Here is a 14,586-nt window from a genome sequence, read left to right as displayed (position 1 = left end):
AAAAAATCGAGAAAGACTTAAAAATATCACGAAAGATTTTAAAAAGTCTAGAAAAAAATTAAAAAGAAAATGCTAAAGACATTAAAAAACACGAAAGAGTTAAAAAATCGCGAAAGAGTTAAAAAATCGCGAAAGATTTTTAAAAATCTCGAAAAAATAAAAAAAACACGCGAAAGACTAAAAAACACGAGAGTTAAAAAAATCGCAAAAGACTTAAAAAAATCGCGAAAGACTTAAAAAAAAAAAGAGACAAAAAAAAAAAAAAATCGCAAAAGACCCCAAACCATTACTGCATTTCATCACCATCAACGGGGGGACATGTCATGGACATGTCATCCACTTTTCAGAAGCCTTTATTAACCGTGCCTTTGGGCGGCGAAGACCCAAATCAAATAATATTAATTCAGCCGAAAGAGGCGATTGAAATCCGACGTAAATAAAAAAGGAATACATTTCGCGGCGGTAAATATTGACTTGTTTGAGATATATTGCTTCATTGCACTCGCGTTTTGCCAAACAGCTTTTATACAAAATGGAGGAGGATTCCCCGTTTGATGGGCCGGTATTTTTTCATCCGGAATTCTGATCGACATTAAAAATCAATTACACGACCAAAACGCTGTCGACAGCGGTGCTGAGCGATCCCTCACCCCATCCCCCTACCCCCGGCCCAGCCTCCCGGGCAGCAGAGGGGGATTCGGTACATCTGCCGTCGAATTGATTATCATTTTTTGCAATTCGTGAATCAATCGGGCGCCGATTTTGCGGACATGAAACGCCGGCCTTTTTTATATCTGCCAAAATATTGCTTATATTTGGCTTTTGTATTTTCACCCCCTCTTTTGGCGATTCAAATTTGAACTCCGCCGTTTTCGCTGCTAAAGCTCTCTCTCTCGCTCTTATCTTTTAAAAGTCTAAAGGTGAGAGCTCAGCGGAATGGGTTTTTCGGGGATGGCAGCTTCCTCGTTCCCAGTAATCAAATGATTGCAGAATTTGCAAAGGCCTTAAAGGGTGTGATTCAGCGTCATGGGCAGCAACGTGATCTGAGAAACCAGCAAATAAAGAGAAATACACACACACACATATATATATATGTATATATATATATATATATATATATATATATATATATATATATATATATATATATATATATATATATATATATATATATATATATATATATACACACATACACACACACACACACACACACACATATATATATATATATATATATATATATATATATATATATATATATACTTAAAAAATCACAGTAGATGCACTTGACTTCAGTGAATAAGCGAATCCCACAGGAAAATGACAGGCAGATGTTCAGCACTTAACGTCTGCCTGTCATTTTCCTGTGGATTCAGCATGTGTATATATATATATATATATATATATATATATATATATATATATATATATATATATATATATATATATATATATATACAGTATATCTATCTTTGAACTGTTCCAATACTTAATTTTTAAGGGGATATAGACATCATTTTTAAATGGCCGGATTAAAATCATAAGATTATAACTCTTCTCTCTCTCTCTCTCTCTCTCTCTCTCTCTGTCCTTCTCCCCATTGCATATTCCTCCTTCTCCGTTTCACGCTTTCCTTTTATCCAAATCAGAAAGGGTTGCAAACGAGAGAGAGAGAGGGACAGACAGAGAGAGAGAGAGAGAGAGAGAGAGAGAGAGAGAGAGAGAGAGAGAGAGAGAGAGAGAGAGAGAGGTGGGTCTCCGAAGCATGAATCTGCGTTGAGTGAAAACGTCGCTCTCAAAAGCTTTGCCCAAATCTTCTCCGGAAACAGAAACCTCAGCAGCACTGCTAATGGCGCATTCGATTTCCGCCCGAAAAGCCACTGTCTTTAGGGCGATTTTGTCGACTCCCGGCATCGCATTAAGATGCATTTAGATACGCCTTGTATCTTACTCAGAGATATTTTCCCATGATCTTGATGTCAATTGATATGCAACACATTTCGTATCCAAGATTACATATGCAGTTATTATTATTATATTATCCAGAGGATGAAACCCATTCATATGGAACAAGCCCACCAAAGGAGCCATTGACTTGAAATTCAAGTTCCAATTCCACGACATCCTTTGGGAGGCTAATCCACAGTCCAGCAGTGTGAGGAATAAAAGTACTTATATACGTACGCATGCGCACAGTCATCGCATTATCCTTTATTTGTTTATCTTCTCGTGCCTGTGGATCATAAAAGAATGGGTCACTTGCTCTATCTTTTTGTGACGTCATGTCTGCAATCTTTATCTTTGCCAACCTCCGTATTTGTAAACTTGTGAATGTAATTCATTTCTTGCAGTGAAGCAGTGATCTACTTTTTGAAAAATACTTCAGTGAAAGTTTGTATATATATGTATATATATGTTTATATATGTATATATGTATTCATATATATATTTGTTTATATATATATACTGTATATATACATGTTTGTATATATATATATATATATATATATATATGTATATATATAATATATACAGTATATATAAATATATTGTATATGTGTGTATGTATCCAAGCCGTGTTTTGCCCTCTGCTTCTTAATAGCAAATAAAAAACTCGTCTGCTCTCCTTACCTCCCTATCTCTGATGTGCCTTATTAGTTTATTCATAGTATTAAAAGCAAATATTTACCTAATTATTAACTTTGGTTCCATTTAATCCTACTCCTTTACTTTTGCCTATACTAGCTGACTGGTTTGCAAAATATTTCGACGAATTTTAATCTGAAGTTTTGGCCTCGTTATGTATTGCAAGTAACAAGTCAGCGTGCCGTTGATGACCAAAAATCATGATCTCTATTATATTTATTCCTTTTAATAATATTCTATATTTACTTACTTGTACGTATATGTGTGTGTATTTATTTATATATATATATATATATATATATATATATATATATATATATATATATATATATATATGTATATATATATATATATATATATATATATATATATATATATATATATATATATATATATATATATATATATATGTATATATATATATATATATATATATATATATATATATATATATATATATATATATATATATATATATATATATATATACATAATACATGCCCATTTATCCTGTTCTATTTCAATCAAAACATAATCATCCAAATACCAAATCACTTTGTCTAATCGAGTTGTTCTTACGAAGAAATAAGTACGATGATAACAAGAATTGACAAGATGATCTTCCCATCACTAATCGTTGATAGTCAGAATTATGATTTAAGTAAAATAAAAAAAATGTGGTACTACGGCCAATGGCTGGCAACCAGATCGAATGAACACAAATATAAAGATATAATAACTTACAAAGAAAAAACGAAATCAATAAAATAACTGAGAACGAAACGTGTATAAAAATAAAATGAAAGGCAATTTGTGAAATGAATAAAAGAAGAAAGGGGCCCCCCTGTTCCCAGTTAGGTCTGACATGAGGAGACTGAGGAGTTGAGCCAGGATTTGCCTCTACCGGATGGGGCCGAGTGTGGTTGGGGAGAGGAAAAAAAAAAAAAAAAACAGAATATATTGAAGTTGAAGTTTTACCCTTTTATTTCCTCGATTTCCAAACCCAACTGCTATCACTGATTGCCTTCTAATACTCATACTCTTGTTACTGTTACCACTGCTTGTGATGGTGACATATATTTATTTATTTATTAGTTTGTTGAATTATCTATTTTTCTAATGACTGATATCCTCTTTCTGTATATCCCATTGCCTTCTGTCACTTCTTTCGAATGAACGCCATATTCTTTGGAAGCTTGAATTTCAAGTCAATGGCCCCTGTGGGCTTGTTCCATACGAATAGGGTTCATCTTCTGAATAATAATAATAATAATAATAATAATAATAATAATAATAATAATAATAATAATAATAATAATAATTATTATTATTATTATTATTATTATTATTTTTATTATTATTATTATTATTATTATTATTATTATTATTATTATTATTATTATTATTATTATTATTATTATTATAATATTTAATTTCGTTTCCATGCAAAAAATAATGGACAAATAAAAGATTTCAGGAAACACGTGGAAAGAAAAGTATGGTGGGGATATGGTGGCCAATATTTATGGCATGGGAGTTATGGTGGTAAATTGGATCATTGATATTCTCGTATCATATTGCGTATTAGCATATATTATATGGCACGTCATTGCATCCACGTCTGAGGGAAAATCCAGCCGTGTTTTACAAATAACCGAATCAACGTTTCCCCTGAAGCCACTCTTCAAGGAAAAGAAGAAGAAGAAGAAGAAGAAGAAGAAGAAGAAGAAGAAGAAGAAGAAGAAGAAGAAGAAGAAGAAGATTCCACCGTTTAGAATGAGGGAGACACGTCCCAGGACATGTTGCTTTGCCCACCTCGGTTCCCTATTGATCTCTGAAAAGGACAGATGATTTTCCTTCATGCTGTAGAAAGACTATTATTGGCAAGGGGTGAAAAATACAGAAAATATTTTAAGCGAAAATGAGATATTCAAAAGAAAAGAAAAAAGATATCTCAACCTTCAAGTTTTCATTTTATTATCATCTAAAAGGGAGAAAGGTTATTTCATCATCATTTATAAAGATTACTAAGGAGGAGTGAAATATATATATATATATATATATATATATATATATATATATATATATATATATATATATATATATATATATATATATATATATATATATATATATATATATATATATATATATATATATTATATAACTTTATCAATTAACTTTATCAATTACACAATTGTTCTGTGCATTAGTAGAATTACTAAAAGGACCTCATTCAAACTGGATGGTATCAAATGGGGTATTTATTCAGAAAAAGTTATAAGCTTTCTTAGACAAACAAGTCCACATTATCAAGTATCCGTACTCCATTTGATACCATCCAGTTTGAATGAGGTCCTTTAGTAATATATATATATATATATATATATATATATATATATATATTTAGTATATATATATATATATATATATATATATATATATATATATATATATATTGAGGTAAATATTTTCAAGTTCTTATTTTTTTTTATCTCTGAAAGGGATGAAGTTTTTTCGTTATCATTTAGAGAGGAGTTTAGGATGAAAGCGTAAAAAATACGGAAGATATTTTCAGCTAAGCAGAGTTGAGTGAAACACCTTATCTCAACGTTGCTAATTCCGATTCACGGTTGAAATACGGACTTAATGAGAGCATTTATTTCTACCTTTGCTGGCGATGAAGGCAAATGTAACACAAGCAAAAAAATGCATCGAAGTTTCTTCGACGCAATCAAGTTTTCTGTACATCGTATAATCAAGGCCACCGAAAATAGATCTACCTTTCGGTGGTCTCGGTATAATGTTTTATAAGCCGCAGGCCATTAAATTTTAACCACGGCCTGGTGGTGGCATGGTCTATATCGTTGCCAGACGCGCGATTATGGCTAACTTTAACCTTAAATAAACTAAAAACTACTGAGGCTAGAGGGCTGCAATTTGGTATGTTTGATGATAGGAGGGTGTATGATCAACATACCAATTTGCAGCCCTCTAGCCTCGGTAGTTTTTAAGATCTGAGGGCGGACAAAAAAAAATGCGGGCAGAGAAAAGTGCGGACGGGCAGACAAAGCCGGCACAATAGTTTTCTTTTACAGAAAACTAAAGATGGTTAATGATTCCAGGAAAACAGTCTTTAAAATATTGATAGTGAACTTCAAGTTAATAATTGAGAGAGAGAGTACGTTTAAAACCAAACGCTAATTTTTATATCTTTCAATCATACATAGCCAGGTACAAATAAAGCTAAAAAGAAAGAAAAAAAACAGGTGTTTCTACACCTATGTATTACGTATGAAAGAAAAAGACACTAAACAGACCATCTTGGAAAGATAATCAAGATAGATTCCAAGTATTTTGGCTCTGCTTTCAATTTTAATTATTAAAAAAATAAGAGACGGACAGAACGGGCGCCCCAGTGACCTTATCTAGCCTTAAAAAAAAAAATAACAGGAGCAAGAGTGAGGTTTTTAAGCGACAACAATTAACCGCTTAAAAAAAACTCAGAAGCAGGATTTTTTTTTAAAGAACGGTTTGACTTTAGAAAAAAAATAAACGAACATATTAAGGCTTCAGAAGTTCCCTGGGAATTCTGTACAAGACTATTTCATCTTAAGAAAAAAAAAGTTGTTCGTCTTGAGGCAAGAAAAAATGTAATTTTTTTTTATCTTGAGATAAAAAATAAATTTTTCTTGTCATTGTTTTCGCTATGGATACATCAGAAACCTTTTGAAGAAACTTGAAAAGTGCTTTTTGAAAAAGTCTTATGATTACAGCGGACAAATCTGAAGTCTAAAGATATGAGGGAAGGGGGTAATAGGGAGAGGGAGATGGAGAGGAAGAGGGAAAGGAAGAGGGAGAGAGAGGGAGAGGGAGAGAGAGAGAGATGGGAGAGGGAGAAGGAGAGGGAGATGATGAGTGGGAGGGAGATGGTGAGTAGGGAGTGAGAGGGAGAGGGGAGAGGATGAGGAGGGGGAGGGAAAGGAAGAGGAGGAGGGGAGAGAGAGAGAGAGGGAGAGAGAGAGAGGGAGAGGGAGAGGGTGAGGGGAAGGGGACGGTAAGGGGAGGGCGAGGGAGAGGGAGAGGGAGATAGGGGGAGATGGTGAGGGGAGGGAGATTGTGAGGGGGGAGTAAGAGGGAGAGAGAGAGTGAGGGAGAGGGAGAATGTGAGAGAGAGAGAGAGGGGGATGGGAAGGAGAAGGGAGGAGGGGAGGAAGAGGGAGGGGAGAGAGGGGAGGAGGGGAGAGGGAGGGGGAGGGGAGGAGGAGAGAGGGAGAGGGGGAGGGGAGGGAGAGAGGGAGAGGGGGAGGGGAGGGAGAGCGAATGGGGGTGAGGGGATTGGGAGACGGAGAGAGAGAGAGAGAGAGAGAGAGGAGGGGGGAGGGGTAGTGGTGGATACGTGTTGGTGATGGCGGGTTGTTTTCATAACAAGGAAAAGTTTTAATGGCTTTTTGTAATATCCACTATTTCTGCCGAGTGGCAAATAGTGGAGTGGTTCAGTCACTGGGCTTTCTTAATGATGCCCTCTATTCTACTCTATTCTGTTCTCCTCTATTCTCCTCTACTCTACTCTGTTCTCTTCTATTCCATACCGTAATCATCCAGACACTGTTCGTTTCTTGTCAACTCCTACATTTTATTTCATTCCTGTCTGGTCTATTCTGGTATGCAAATGAAGATCTTACTGTGTTTCATAACTTGTAGAAGTAATAACACAATTTAATATTACTTCGAATAATTGCAAATCCAATATTTGGAAAGAAAATAAAGGAGAGATTCCAAGATCTCTAAAAAAGATGAAATTGTAAATGAAACGGGATTTATGAAGTACATGATATAGATCATAAAATAATCTGAAATACTGACGAATTAAAGAGAAAAACGGAATAATCATATAGAAATAAAAGTACAGAGTACAAAACAGTTACATAAATCTCAATAATGTAGAAATCTACAACGAAATGCAACAGTGACATCTAAGCAGCAGCAGTGGCAACAACAACCTGAAATTACGAAAGTAGATTTCTGCGAGTGACAGGAATTTCAGACATAAAACAACTACGCTGGAAAAGCAATGTTTTCAGCTCCAAAATACTAATGGATGTAGCATTATACCACTTGAATGAGGTCATAGAATGAATAAGGATTATCTTACGTACTATATCAAGTTCATAAGCGTGTTGCACACGCTCTCTTAACCTCTGTTTTTTTCTGTTAGTGAAGTAAATTCATAGTCAACGGAACTCGCCAAAATTCGTTTCATTTCCCCTGTAAATAGAACCCAACCCAGATCCTCTTGCTTCTTCGGCGAGTGTCATGACCGTTAGACCGTAAGGACCAATAGAAGGAGATAAAGTACTATCTTTATCTGGTACATAAACGCCGAGAGATACCAATCTATCAAGTATTTGGTAATAATTATGTTTTATCTGCTATTCCTGGTTTTTTTTTTTTTTTTTACACTTGTGGTTGCTTCAGTTTCAACCCATGATCCGCCTCTTTCATTAAGACCTCTTGCCTTCGTTCAATAAATAAATATATAAATAGATAAATAAATAAATAGATAAATAAATAAATAAGTAAATATATAATTTAATAGATAAATAAATAAACATGTGTAATATGGAAAGTGTCAGTTAAACAAACACATTAAAGACGTAGTTGACACTAATATTCCGTTAAGAAATGGAAATTACACAAACTAAAACTATCAATCATACTAAAGTGGATCTGTACCTCTATCGCATACAAATTCATAAGAGCGAAGAGCGTCACATCACACTCGGCCCATTTTATATTATGACGTGAATCTCTCCGGGTCAAAGTACTCGGGGGACGCTTCTGCGAAATGATACGGTAACCCAGTCGCGGAGTTTCCAATTGATATCTGCAGTTTCGTGACCGGATCTCTCTCTCTCTCTCTCTCTCTCTCTCTCTCTCTCTCTCTCTCTCTCTCTCTCTTTGATAAGGGATCTGGTGTGATTTCCTCTCCTTTCGCAAACACTGATGCTTGCTTTGCAAACTGGAGCAAATTCCCCGCTGAGGCCTTTTCAGTCAAGCGATGCTTTGACAACTGACGTATAACTTAATGTTTTTCTCCCTCTTTTTATTCTGTTGCAAAAGAGTCAATATAAAAATGGGACGTAAAATGACATTCACACGAGGCGTAAAGTTAGCCATTTTCGTTGGATGCTGGCGTACATCATTCAGCGAATGCCATACGATGCTGCCAACCGCACGAGTCTGAAAGTCCAGCAAATATCAGCTCTCTGAAAATTACTAGAAATGATATTTAGGTATTTCGCAATATCTATGCTCTTTGATGTTTGACGAGGAAATGCCTAACTTTAAAATATTTCGTACGTGGATAAACATACGAGAGAGAGAGAGAGAGAGAGAGAGAGAGAGAGAGAGAGAGAGAGAGAGAGGGGGCACTGACCGATATTGAAGCGGATGTTTCACGAAACAGCTCAGATCATATTTGTTAGTGAATAAATCTAGAGGTCTTTTTTTATGAAATTCTAATGGTTTTCGTTACACATAGTGAAACATATTACCTCTGTCTGTCTGTCTGTCTGTCTGTCTGTCTGTCTGTCTGTCTGTCTGTCTGTCTGTCTGTCTGTCTGTCTGTCTGTCTGTCTGTCTGTCTGTCTGTCTGTCTGTCTGTCTGTCTGTCTGTCTGTCTGTCTGCCAAAAAAGCCGTAATGAATGTTTATTTTGAAGGTAGTCCACTACAGTGGACTAATCTCTCTCTCTCTCTCTCTCTCTCTCTCTCTCTCTCTCTCTCTCTCTCTCTCTCTGCCACAAAAAGCAGTAATGAATGTTTGTTTTGAAGGTAGTCCACTACAGTGGACTAATCTCTCTCTCTCTCTCTCTCTCTCTCTCTCTCTCTCTCTCTCTCTCTCTCTCTCTCTCTCTCTCTCATATCTGCTGGAAAAGACATATTCTCCCAGTGTACTTTACATTTTGACCGCTCTATAATTCACGAGGTCCAGAATGCTGTATGAACCTCTCCCAGCCATCAGTCAGTGCCATCAAAGGAGTATGATACGAAATAAGTCAATAAAATATTTTTTATATATACTTTTATATTCGAGCAGACATAAGATTCACTTTTACAGCACAATTACTTTGGTCTCAGGAAATTAAGCTATTATTTTTATGCTATCTATCTCTCACTCTCTCTCTCTCTCTCTTTCAAACATCCATACACACAGCAAAATACGTGTATAAAATGTTCAAACAGAAAAAGACAAAAAAAAAAATAATTTTTCTAAATGTTCAATAAATCTAAAAGGAAAAGCTTTGAGAAGAAAAGTGAAGCAAATTTTCGAAATAACAGTAAATCGGATTAACAGAAATACAATAACGAAAACATATAACATTTTACAGCAAATTTATAATTTGTTACGTATTGTTCATATGTTTTTTTTTCTATAAAACACAAATAACAAAGAGGAACTTTTTAATCAAGAAAAAAAAGAGACGTTATGTATTGGAAACAAAAATATGAAATTCGATGACCAGTGCCTGGTAAAGTTAAAAGTTGCATGAATATGCTTTTTGCAACAAAGGTTTAGCAAAACTTGTTTGCTTTTATTTATAAGCGGTCAAAATGAACAAGGGAACTATTGTGTGGAGAATTCTAAAAAGTCGAGGTAACTGTAATCAACAATAATGTCCGATTATTATATAATTTTTTTTGTTAACATAAAACACAAAGAATAATCGTTGATGTTCGCAGCTGTGGGTATGCAAATATATTTGCACGTTTATTCACACAAGTTTTTATGGGATGGGGGTGCTAGCCAAACGTTCCCAACCGTATTCAAGGTGTTTACGCAACTACGGATTCTTGCTTTCGCCAGGTAGTTTACCAAACCAAGTATGAAGCCAAACTAAACGTTTATTTACTCCGTTGATAGATCTACCAGGTTATAGTGGTTATATATACACACACACACACATATATATATATATATATATATATATATATATATATATATATATATATATATATATATATACATACATACATACATATATGTATATATATATACATATATATATATATATATATATATATATATATATATATATATATCTTTATATATATATATATATATATGAGATAGATGGGGGCCTAAATTTTTGGAATAAATGCTGGACTCTTATATAGGAAGGAGAGGCTTCCTGATGTTCTTTATCAGTACTATCCATATACTGTCAGTTTCGGTGTTTCTTCCCTTTAATAAAACTTTTTTTATTCCACATTTTCTCATATTTTCATTTTCCTATTATCTGCTTCTTTGACAGATGTTTCCGTTCTTGCAAAGGCTGTCTTTCACATGATCTTTGAAATTTAATTCATACTTTACTGCTTTCTCTCTCTCTCTCTCTCTCTCTCTCTCTCTCTCTCTCTCTCTCTCTCTTCCTTTTAAACGCAATTTCTCCGACAACTGGACATAATTCTTGTCCTTCCCGGCAATAAACAATTGAACCGTTATCGACTCCTCTCCTGGGGTTTCTTAGATATTTCCATTTCATCCAGTTGGTCGTAAAACTTGAAAATAAGATTCAACATTTTCCTGCCCTTGTGGAATTTTAGTTTTCTGTAAAGAAAACTATTGTACAACTTTTGTTTGTCCGTCACACTTTTTCTGTCCACGCCCTCAGATCTTAAAAACTGCAGAGTCTAGGGCTTACAAGTGCTATATTGATCATCCACCTTTAATCATCGACATGCAAATTGCATCCTCAGCCTCAGTAGTTTTAATTATTAGAAGTTAAAGTTAGCCATAATCGTGTTCTGGCAGCAGTATAGGACAGGCCACCACCAGCCCGTAGTTTAAAAGTTTCATGGGCCGTAGCTCATAAAAGCATTATAGCGAGACCACCGAAAGACAGATCTACTTTTCCGGTGGCCTTGATTTATACGCTGTAGCGGCTGTGCAGAAAAACTCGGTGCGCCAAAAAACAGGCGCATTTTTGCTGTTTGTTAATCTAATCAATTTTATTCTATTCCATTAACTTCTCGTTGCTCTCTTTTGCCTTCGCCAATTTCTTGTCGTCGTCAGGACAATAACTCCTTTGACGCAACCTTGCGCTTCCAGTGTCAGAGAATTGCGTTTAGAGGAAGAGAGAGAGAGAGAGAGAGAGAGAGAGAGAAGAAGAAAGAAGAAAAGGAAAAACAAAAAATTAAGACGATTTGTGAAAGACAGGCTTTTGCAGAATGTAAACATTTGCATTACCTTGATAATCTCTGTTACTTGTTTTCTGATGAACATAATATTCTTTGGAGCTTGAATTTCAAGTCAACGCTTTGTGGGCTTGTTCCATGAATAGGGGTTCATCTCTGAATAATAATAATAATAATAATAATAATAATAATAATATAATAATAATAATAATAATAATAATAATAATAATAATAATAATAATAACTTGTCTTCCCTTCGTCACAGAGTTCACCCAACATTTCAATTTTCTTTTTAAGCAAATGAAGTCGAAGGGACTACAGAGTTTCCTTTAATATTTTTTTTCCTATATACATTTTATTTTGATGATGACAGCGATAGCGGCATTTACGTAAATATAAAATATTCTTAGATATAGATGGAAGGGAGAAATAAAAGAAAAATGTAGAATATATATATATATATATATATATATATATATATATATATATATATATATATATATACACACATATATATATATATATATATGTATATACTATATATATACATACATATATATAAGAAACAATAATTAAAACAATTACACCAAATGAGTCAAAACACCTCAAAATGAATTGAAGTTTTTCCAGTTCCTTGTGAGGAGAACAAGTGAGAAATTAATATATAGTAAATAATTTACAAATAGGTAATAATGCTAAGTAGTTTTATAGATGTAGAAAAGTAGATAACTGATATATATATATATATATATATATATATATATATATATATATATATATATATATATATATATATATATATAATATAGTGTATATATAGTGTGTATACATACACATATATAACACTAAACACACACACACGCATATATATATATATATATATATATATATATATATATATACATATACATATACATATATATATATATATATATATATATATATATATATATATATATATATATATATATATATATAGAATCCTTATAGAGGTTATGAGCTTCTATACGCTAATGAGATAAGTGTATAAATGCTGACTATAATATCAATAAACATTGTCTCGGTGTACTAGGTCTAATTCGCTTTAAAACAGAACAATTAAATAGCCACTGTTATTCCCACTTGTCCAGAAGTGAATTGGAAGATGACCAGTAGTGTGGGCATGTAGACATCCATAAAAAGCTGGTAATTTTATTGAAGTTCATGACACACTTTCCTTAACATTGCCGACAGAAGATCAAGCAGCAGTGGACAGGCTCCCTCTCAGAACCTCAGTCTGCAACAGGCTCGTAGGTCGTCAGCACCAAACCACACTTGCTAACTATAATATCCTTAATGTCGTCGCACCAATAGACGGCGTCACTGATCGTGCTCAGCCCTTCCACAACGTTTCCGTACATCGTACCGCCCTTCGGCTGGAAGGGCCCCGTGTGTATGCCAATCACGGGCGGAGTTCCAGAATCCAGGTACCAAACTGCTCCCTTGTCGCTGTGCACGACGCTGGATCTCGCTAAGCAGTAGCGCGACACGTTGTCGCTCACTGCTTCTGACATGTGATACCCCAGCACTACCCTCTCCCAGAGCTGCCCTCTGTTGGCTATCTGTAAGGGCATGTTGACGTAGCTGTCTCCGGATCCACCCGTGAAGTGATGGTGCACGCTCCTGTATCTGCCGTTTTCGTTCAGGAGGATGTGGACCCTCCCTAATTCGCCACCTTTCATGGTCAGGTCCATGAAGACGGTGCTTTCGGAGGTGGCCAGGCTTCGAACGTCCTCATACTGGTGGAAAGGGAAATTTTAATGAAAATACAAAGGGAGGTTTGTTTTCCATTCAAAGGACACCTGCTGAATGAAATTGAATGCATGGGCCTGGACAATAGTGGAAATATAACCTTAACCAATTAATATTATTTGAAAATAAATGCCCCCCTTTCTTATTCTGTGGATCCATTTGTGCCAGGCAGATTAGATTAGGAACATTATCATTAAGATCAAACACTTTTGGTGCTATTTTATCATCAATATTTTGATCTGATAGTTATAGGTTGCCCTTCTCTCTCTCTCTCTCTCTCTCTCTCTCTCTCTCTCTCTCTCTCTCTCTCTCTCTCTCTCTCTCTCTCCCTTATTTGATACTAACTCTTGGATTGTCAAAATATATATTCTTGATACCCTCTGGACATTTCACTGGAGGGTTAATTGTGGATCAATATAGCCAGCCCCTTAGAGCCAAGATTCGCCTCAGTACATAACCAGTAACTGGGGTTGGCCAAAGCCGAACTGACAACCCAAAACCCCCACCCCGCCTCACAAACCCTAAGAAAATTAAATAATTAAAACGCAGACTACAACTTGGACATGGTAGACCTTGAAATGATGAAGGCAGCACAGCCAAAATGAGCCAAAAAATTGGACAACTACACGTACACTGAAGCGGCGAAAGAAGCATTACCAAAAAAAACAAAAAAAACAAAACAAAAACACATCACCAGTTACCTGGACATAATACGCCTTGGGGATGGGCTTTTCTTCTTCTTGTAAGCTATAGAGGAGGTTGATTGCTTTTTCGATTGTGATTTTGGCCGATCTTCTTTTGTTGCCATCATCTGCAAGAGCGTAAACTCGACCCTGTTCACCAGACTTACCTCTGGGAAGCGCATTTCCCAGAGGCCTAAGGCCTATGAAAGTAATTAGAAGGGTTGGCAATAAATGGCATGTATTTAATCTAACCACTGGACGGAC

The 14,586-nt window shown here is 35.0% G+C and overlaps 1 protein-coding gene across 2 annotated transcripts in view; it reads right to left on the bottom strand.

Annotated features, from left to right (window-relative positions):
- Positions 1 to 13,025: 13,025 nt before the first annotated feature.
- LOC136844967 (uncharacterized) overlaps positions 13,026 to 14,586 on the bottom strand; it is a 31,879-nt gene continuing 30,318 nt past the window's right edge. For both annotated transcript variants that reach the window (XM_067114419.1, XM_067114429.1), the window contains 2 exons: positions 14,341 to 14,522; positions 13,026 to 13,626 (listed from right to left, as the gene is read on the bottom strand). In XM_067114419.1, coding sequence (XP_066970520.1) covers positions 13,572 to 13,626; positions 14,341 to 14,522 — 237 coding nt within the window. In that variant the 3' untranslated portion in view covers positions 13,026 to 13,571. The remainder of the gene's footprint in view (positions 13,627 to 14,340; positions 14,523 to 14,586) is intronic.

Source organism: Macrobrachium rosenbergii, chromosome 2 (assembly GCF_040412425.1).
Source record: "Macrobrachium rosenbergii isolate ZJJX-2024 chromosome 2, ASM4041242v1, whole genome shotgun sequence".
NCBI lineage: Eukaryota > Metazoa > Arthropoda > Malacostraca > Decapoda > Palaemonidae > Macrobrachium > Macrobrachium rosenbergii.
This window is presented reverse-complemented; position numbering and strand designations above follow the sequence as displayed.